The 9,086-nt window shown below is 40.9% G+C and overlaps 1 protein-coding gene across 1 annotated transcript in view; it reads left to right on the top strand.

The window, feature by feature from the left end:
- The first annotated feature begins 3,239 nt into the window (after positions 1-3,239).
- Positions 3,240-9,086, top strand: part of Net1 (neuroepithelial cell transforming 1) — a 31,684-nt gene continuing 25,837 nt past the window's right edge. Inside the window, exon 1 of the mRNA XM_055593816.1 lies at positions 3,240-3,476. Within this exon, the coding sequence (XP_055449791.1) occupies positions 3,349-3,476 (128 nt within the window). The 5' untranslated portion in view covers positions 3,240-3,348. The remainder of the gene's footprint in view (positions 3,477-9,086) is intronic.

The raw sequence follows: 9,086 nt of genomic DNA, 5'->3' as shown, positions 1-9,086 counted from the left end.
ACACACACACACACACACACACACACACACACACACACACACACACATACATACATAAATAGAATCCAAAAATTATACTTCTCATTAATTGTCCCTTTTCGGCTCACACATTTTTCTCCTCAGCATTTACAGTAATTAATGTCAGTGCATATGATTGAAGATTTTTAGGGGGAAAAATCAATCTACACTTGAAGAAATGTAGCTAACCCTTAGCTCTAATTAAATTAGTGAGATTATCTACTCAGAGAGAGACCTAGCATCCAATTTTATATAAACAAGTAAAAGACTTAAATATGAACAATTTTATCAACCCTGACCTGAAAACTATGTTAAAGGTGGGGTCAATTTGCACAGAGTTGAAGACATAGGTCATGTATTTAATCCTGTTCTAGGCAGAAAAAGAGACTGAATCTGGAGTGCAGCAGAGGGAGGAGGGCAAGACAGACAACAGAAGGCCAATTTATTGTACATTTGTAGGATTTCACTAACCTTTTCCAAGGTTCATATGACCAGCTCTCAGTGTGTAGTTATGATGGCTTGAGTGAGAAATGTCTCACAGTCTCAAGTCTTCAAACACCTGCTCCCCAGTTGGTGGTGCTGTCTGGGGATGTTTATGCAATGGAACCTCAGGTTCAGGGATATGCCACTGGGGACTGGCTTTGGGAATTCATAGCCTCACTCCACTTCCTCTTCACTTTCTCCTCCTCATATTTTTAGTCAAAGACATGTCCTGTCAGTGTTCTGCTCTGGACACCATTCCTGCAGCTTACTGCCATGATGAACCATGATGAACTCTTATCTCTCTAGAGATGTAAACACAAATGAACTCTTCCTTCTGTAAGTTGCTCTGGTCATGGTGCTTTATCACAACAGAACAGCAACTAATACAATAGTCTAGTTTTCTTCCATTTGCTTCAGTACACCATGGCAGTTCTCCTATTAAAATGTGTCTTCTGTTCCCTTCCTTGTGCTAAAACCTAGCTGGAGGCCTTGAAGATATTCAATTAATTAATAAGTAATTAAATAATTCCCAAGTGAATCAGCATTGAAAGAGTTTTCCTGCAAAACTCACAGAGTCCCCACATGGGCATGTTGGAGTATCTTTCCCTTTGACAGCAAATGTTACAAGTTCTCAAAGGACTGACCACCTGTGGTGACAAGATCAAAACCAGTTTCCGAAGCTGTGGAGCTAGAGACAAACTAACTTGCTTCTGTAGGTGAAAGTGTGTGTTTCCTCTGAAATGTCTGCATTCTATAAAACTCTAGGTAGAATACATGGATGGCATTTCTGTGCTTATTAGAAATAGTACTTTCTTTTTACTATTTTGAGAAAAATAGGATGGAATGGAATAGGAGGCAATTAATGAGGGAATTTTACTCCTTAATTTTAGATCATTGTAAAAGCTAAAATGTTTCTTTATAAATGAGATACAAGCTCAATATATCACCGTGTTTAAGAAAATTTTCTATCAAGAAAATAAAAATAAAAAGTATTTTAACTGCCAAAAATCTTTCCACCTAGAGAAAACTTAATGTATTTTATTTCTGTATAACTTTATTTTATTTATGTATAATTATAGTGATTTATAATTAATTACAGTTTTTGTTTTAGTTAGGGATACTATTGTGATGAAACACCATGACCAAAGAAACTTGAGGAGGGAAGAGTTTATTCAGCTTACACTTCCATACCACAGTTCATCATCAAAAGAAGTCAGGACAAAAACCTGGAGGCAGGAGCTGAGCAGAGGCCAGGGAGGAGTGCTGCTTACTAGCTTGTTCCTCAAGTCTTGCTCAGCCTGCTTTGTTATAGAACCAGGAACATCAGGAACACCCACAATGAGCAATGACCTCCCACACCAATCACTAATAAAATGTTCTACAGCTTGCCTACAGCCCAGTGTTTTAGAGGCATTTTCTCAGGTGAGATTTCCTGCTCTTACATGACTATCATGTGTGTCAAGTTAACATAAAACTAGCCAGCACGGTTCTATAGTTCATGTTCCATGTCTTAAAATTGCAATGTTTTCTTTTATTATATACCTTTTTAAAATTTTTGGTTTGGTTTTTGAGACAGGGTTTCTCTGTGTAGCTCTGGCTATCTTGGATCTCACTCTGTAGACCAGGCTGGCAACAAGCTCACAGATATTTGCCTGCCTCTGCCTCCCATGTGCTCAGGATTAAAGGTGTGGGGCACCACCACATGGAATACCTTATATTTTAATTACTTATTTCATTTTTGAGATTATAATTACATCTCCCCTCTTTCTTTCCTCCTTCCTAACTTTTCCTTATACTCCTTTTTGCTATATTTCAAATTCATGACCTCTTTTTTCATTAATTGTTGTTACATGAATATATGTATATATGTTCCTAAATACATAAATACAACCTGCTCAGTCTGCTCAATAAACATGTATATGTTTTCAGGGCTCACCATTTGGTATTGGATAACTAATTGGGATAGTCTTCCCTGTGGAAGACTATTTTTGTAAGCTGAAGATAGTCTTTCTACTCAGTGAGTTGCATTTCGATATCTCCCAGTCGCTCATTTGGAGTGCCTTTAACTTTTCGATTATGTACAAAAGTCATTAATATCTTTCTTACGCATAGTGTTATTTTTTAGGATAACCTACTACCAAAAATAGAGACACTACATTTAAGGTCGTTAGCAATATTTAAAACTAAAGAATGTTTTTATTTATCAATCTTCATATAATAACACAAGAAGGTCCTTTGTTTCATGCTTCACCTTTTGTAATCTTGCAAGCAGAGGAAGCATTCCTTTCCATTTGGGAAGGCGGCATTGTCCCACTTATTGGAAGACAGGAGGATACGGGTTATCTAGGGACATCCCTGAGAACACAGTTAACGTCTTTGGCAACTGCGCATATATCCCACAGGAATAACTTGGTGGGTTTTTTCTGCCCAACCGAGCCTTGGTTTGGGGTCATTACAACCAGTCTCTCAACAGCTTCCGGTCATTTTTCCTGCCCTGCAGCGAAAGTTCCAGTGAATAGACACTGCCTTTGGGAGATTCAGGAATGGCGTTAGATTAACCCCCTAAACCCCTGACTTTCACCCCACCACTTTCCCTCTGCCCTTCAGTCCCCTAGGGGTGCTGTGCTGTCTTCTGGACTGGGGCGGGACTCCACATAGCCTAGCAACCGCTTCCGCTCTCTGATTGGCTGATCGCTGGGCAGCCGCCATTTTCAAATCCCCGGATGATGGCGGTAGCGGCGCTCTGCTAGAAGGCAATTTACTGCCTCGCAGAAGCTGGCGGGCACTGTGCCCGCCACGATCGGTCTCCCGGGCACTGGGCCACCGCCACACCCCCTGTCCCCGGACATGGAGCCAGAACCGGCGGCTCAGAAGCAGTCCCGGCCGCGGAGAAGAAGCCGCAGGGCCTCAGTGCTCTGCGAGGACCGAGCCGCGGGGCTTCCGGCCGACACACCCGGGCAGGCGGCGGACAGAAGGTGAGTGTGGCAGGAGGTGGGTGGGGAGAGCCAGGGATGGGTCCCGGTTACCCGAGCCAGGGTTGGAGTCCAGAGACTCATGAGGGGGGTGAACGGCAGAATCAGGAGGTCGCCGGGGACTGGGGAACGGAGCCGGGAAGATTGGGGAAAGCCAGCAGAAGGCAGGAACCTGCGGGAAGAGAGTGCGCTGGCCAGGCGGGGGACCCCGAGAACCCGCCTGGAGCTGAGACCACAAATAAATGCTCGGCCCTGCTTAAGAGGGGCGGACTTGTTGACAGTCTTCCTTAACCTCTTCCTGAGGAACCATATTTCCTCACCAGACCTCTTCTCTACGAGAAACGAGCTGTGGATGCAGGTGCCCAGAGCAAAACTGTCATGGAACCTGTGGTGAGGGAGGGAGTTGTCACCAGCCCTTTGAGATTAAAAGCGGTTGTTTGAATGAAATGTGTTTTGCAGAACAGAATAGGCCAGGCTTCCGGCATGAAGAAGTCAGGGAAAGACACTGGCTTTTCAGTTATTAGCACATTTTCGCATTCTCTGTTGTGTCTTCATGTCTATGTGTCTGGAAAAGGTGAACACTAGGTTGAGTTCAGAAATTTGTGTCTGGAAGAGAGGCCGTGGAGATCCCAGTGTTTTTATCAAATAGGAAATTGAAATGACATTTGTCTGGACCCCTCTGTAATTCTTCTGACCCTGGAAATATGAAAAGTTGTCTTAAATACTGAATATAGTGGCTCCTCATTATAATGCTGGACTCTGTTGAAGTTACAAGGTGTGTAACTTTGTTCGTGTTCTGTGTCTGTGCAATGAGTTTATGATCGTGTCTACTTCATGTAAGGCAATGTGCATTTCAGTGCTTAGCATGGGCTTGAGCAGAGAAGTCTGCATAAATCTTGTCTGTCAGTTTTTAAATTTGTAAAAGTCGCAGTCCTGTGTCTGCTGCATCTTTTCAGATGTCCTTATAGTCTACTTGACATGATTTGGTTTTTGTTTTGTTTTGTTTTGATTTTGTGGGGGGGGGGGGTTCTGAGCCAAGTGCTCACTATGTAAGTTGGTCATCCCAGAACTCACTACTTAGAGAGGCTGGCCACAAACTCACACTGTACTTCTGAACCAGAGGTGTTCTCCACTGAACCTGGAGGAATGCAGGTACGCAGACCAAAACTCATTGAACCGGTGGTGAAGAGAGGAATTGTCACCCTAGCAGGCACCAAACCTTTCTGCCAAAAAACTGGTCTGTCTTCCTCGGCCTCCCCAGTTCTAGGATTACAGTGTGTACCACCACATCCAGATCATTTGGCATGATTTTTAAACTGATCTTTTATGTAACCTATAGTCCAGGCCTGCCAAACGATTTTGAGGCATAAACAGACACCTTACTTTCATTAACAAGGCATGGGTAAACCCTCTATATTAAGTAGCTCTGAAAAGAGCTAGATTCTTTCATTTGATTCTGATATTTACTAGTTTGAAGTTTAAGGTAACTTAATCCATTTACCTGGATTCTTGCCTTCTGAAACTTACCACTTCAAGTTAGAGCCTGTGTTTAAGAAGTCAAAGTCCAGAAAGAAGTCATCTTTGAGTCGGAAAATTAGGAAAATCAGGAAAGACGAGTTAGGGAAACCAGAAAAGGAGGCTTCCAAAAGATGAATGGGAGCAGTGTGACATTCCTCACTCATTCAGTAATGGCACCTGCCCTAATATCACACACTGTTGTAGAGAATGAGGGTGCTAGAGAACAAAAATAGATGGAGCTCTTGCTTTGGAGAGAGGTTGGTCACATCGTGAAGTCAACTAAGGCCTAGTAAGAGTTAAAGCAACAAATGCTCTTTTTTAATTATTAATTTATTTTTATTTCATATGTATTGGTGTTTGCCTGCCTGTTTGATTATGTGAAGGTGTCAGATCTCCTAAAACTGGAGTTACAGGCAGTTATGTAGTACCATGTGAGTACTGGGCTAGCCATCTCTCCAGCCCTGATAGTTAACTATTTTTAAGAGATTACAGGGAAAGTCTCTTGTAAGAATGCAATTGAAGGGGGAGGGAGAATGGAGATGTGGGAATTTGAGGAGCAGCAAGTATAAAGTTTTTGAAGAAGAATCCTACTGGGTTTGTTCAGGGAACTTCAAACCAGGTAACTAAAGTGAAGTGAAGCAAGTGAGGAATGGTAGGAAATGAAGTGACAGAGATGAACTTAGTTTAGGACCCACATAATGGAAGGAGAAAGACTACCTCCAAGTTGCTCTCTGACCTACACATACTATACACACATGTACACATACATACATAAATGTAAAAGTGTTTTTGAAAGAATTTCAATTTTGATTTAGTGAATTAGGAACTTGGAGGAAATGGTATAGACACACATGCACATATATGTGGTATATATATGCACATACAGTTGCTAGTGACTTTGGATACAGATATTTAATATTACGTTAGAGGATCTTTATTCAATTGTATTTCTAAGAGTCTTACATTGGTTAAGTATATTAAATTCATTTACACTATTTTCAACATTTGGGACTTGGTTGGTTGTTCATTCGTTTTAAGGCCAAGTTTTACCAGACTGGCCTGGAACTCAATATGTAGCCAAGGGTAGTTTGAACTCCTAATCTTCCTGTCTCAGGTGCTGGGGTTACAGAAGGCTAACACCACAAGGCTATTTTCATGCCTTTCAAATAAGAGTTTATCACCTTGCATTGAGTCATTGAAGTGAGAACATTTTGCAGTGGGTTGAAAAAAAAAATGTGTGATTTATTCAGAAAAATAAATGAGTGCCAGATACAAAGAATAGAGAGATGGAAAGCAATTTAGGAGGAACAAATAAGCAAGTTAAAAAGTGTTTGGTAAAAGCTACTAATGATAGTGTTGTATAGATGCAAATAAAGGAACACTTCATGCAGGTTTGAGAAGACAGGAACTAACTCCCTGTTGTAATCCCTGCACCTGGGAGGATTGTTGGTTTAGGATGCATAATGAACAGGGCTGGAGTGTAGACCAAAAGGTAGACTGCTTGTCTAGCATAAGGCCCTGGGTTTGACCCCCATCCCCTCATAGCGCTGTGCATGCTGGCATATGTTTGTTATCTCGGTACCCTTGAGTAGAGGGAGGAAGATCAGAGGTTCAGGGTCCTCTGAGATGAAACCCTGCCACACTAAATAGATTAGATTTCCTACAAAAATTTAAGATAGTGATTACTTTTGAGTCTAACTCTTTTTTTAAAAAGGGAAAACAAGAGTATGCCTTTCCAGAAATATTAGAGGTTGGCACTGCCACACTAAATAGATTAGATTTCCCACAAGAATTTAAGATAGTGATTACTTTTGAGTCTAACTCTTTTTAAAAAGGGGAAAACAAGAAAGTATGCCCTGCAGAAATTTTAGAGGTTGGCACTGCCACACGTGTTTTCTGGGCACAGTTTTTTTCCCCATGATGTTCAAAATTAATAGAAACGTTATTGAAAGGGGAGGAGGTACCACTACTGTAAACTGATTGCTGGCAGTGTTTAAAGGAATATTAACATGAAATTGGATATATTTTCCAGTTAGCTTTTTTTTTTTTAAGATTCTCAAAAGCCCCCTTTTGTTTCCAACTGTCAGACATCAAATTCTAAGGTCAGTATAGACATTATGGAATTACTTGATAGCTTTGGTTTTATAATTCTTCATCATACTTTTCTTGGTTTGCTTTCTTTTGCTGTGATAAATAACATAACCAAAAAAGAAACAAACAAAAACAACAACTTGGAAAGGAAAGAGTTTTTCATGTTATAGCTTGTTGTCCATCACCCAGGGATGTCAGGGCAGGAATTCAATACAGGGACCAAGAGGCAAGAACTGATATAGAGACAGTGGAGAAACACAGGATGGGTAGTCCTACCTTAACCCTCCTGCCCAACTATAGGCTGTTCAACTATTAACCAGGCAGAATTGATAGAGAACAATTTACACTACGTTGAGACTGTAGATGCTTCATAATAATGACAATGCCAATGTCTGGACTGCAACCAGATTGCTGGGTACAGAGATCAGCATTTGAACACACAGTGTACAAACATCCTCCAACACGGAAGGTTGTCACCACCCACAGTAAACTGGACCCTCCCACAGCAATTATTAATCAAGAAAATTCCCCACATACACAGTTTTGCTACAGGCCAAGCTGATGGAGGCATTTTCTCACTTGAGGCTCCCTCTTTCCGGATAACCAGCTATGTCAGGTTGACATACAGAGAGTAAGATGCTCAGCCTTAAATGAGATGTCCTAGCAAACACCTCTCCTTTTTGGTTCTATGAAGAAGAGGCAGGAAGATTATAGGACCTAGAATTGGTAGATGACTCCAAGGAAACAGTATCTTCCAGACATAACAGGGCTGGTACACATCTAAACTCGCAGAGACTGAAAGCATGCACAAGACAACAAGGTCAAACAGACACAATCCCAGCACTGAGAATGGGAAATGACAGAAAGTCCCAGAACCAAGAAGCTATTTGCAGCTGTTAACTGCTGGGAACTGGAAGTTGTTTTTTGTGTATTTGTTTGTTTGTTTCCAATGGATTGTTACTGGTATATGGATAACAATCCAGAGCAAGCTCCATCCCCAGGTGTCTTAGTCAATGTTCTATTGCTGTGAAGAGACACCAGAATCAAGGCAACTCTATAAAAGAAAGCATTTAATTGGAGGCTGGCTTAATCAGAAGCTAGATAGGGAAAATGGCAGCACACAGGCAGACATGGTGCTAGAGAAGTGACAGAGTTCTACATCCAGACAGAAGGCAGAAGGCAATCTGACTGGGGCTGGCATGGGCTTTTGAAACCTCAAAACCCATTCCCAAATGACACACTTCCTCCAACAAGGCCATACTTCCTAGTTCTCCTAATCATTTCAAAGAGTTCCAGAGATAACTAAGCATTCAAATATAGAGGCCATTCTTACTGAGACCACCATACCAGGGATAGGTGGATCACACCTACACCATGTGTTTGTTTGTTTGTTTGTTTGTTTGTTTGTTTGTTTGTTTTTATGCATGTGTTGTGCATATGTGCAAGTTTTGTTTTAGTAATTTTTTTGTCTTACTGTCTTTTTTTTAAGTGTTTCAATTTTCCTTTTTTTGTTATTTTTCCTGTTGAGAGAGAGAAATTATGAAGATGGGTGGGTAGGGAGTTGGGAGAGGAAACAGAATATGATCAAAATACATTCTATGAAAAAAATTATTTTATTTTTATTTACTTGTTTTGTATATGTGGGATATAGGTGTGTGTTTCTCACCTTGCAGGCCCTAGAGATCAAACATAGGGTGGCAGATTTGGTGATAGGTGCCATTTACAGGCTAAGTTATCTTAACAGCCAGTTTTACTCTTCTTTGGAGAGCCCTTCTGATAGCCATTTTTCCTTTATTGTCCTTGCTGAAATACACACTTCTGCTTATATTTAACTTAAAAAAGTATAAGAACCCTTATATTTGATTTAAGCTTGTAAATTTTGCCATCTGTAGTGCTATGGTAACATATGGTAAAGAAAGGTCATGCATGAGGGTGAAGGTAAGAGTCAGATTTACAAATGGACCTAGCCAAGAAGCTAAATAAATAATAACTTGTATAACAGTT

The sequence above is a fragment of the Psammomys obesus genome, unplaced genomic scaffold (assembly GCF_907164565.1).
Source record: "Psammomys obesus unplaced genomic scaffold, mPsaObe1.curated_primary_1811, whole genome shotgun sequence".
NCBI lineage: Eukaryota > Metazoa > Chordata > Mammalia > Rodentia > Muridae > Psammomys > Psammomys obesus.
This window is presented reverse-complemented; position numbering and strand designations above follow the sequence as displayed.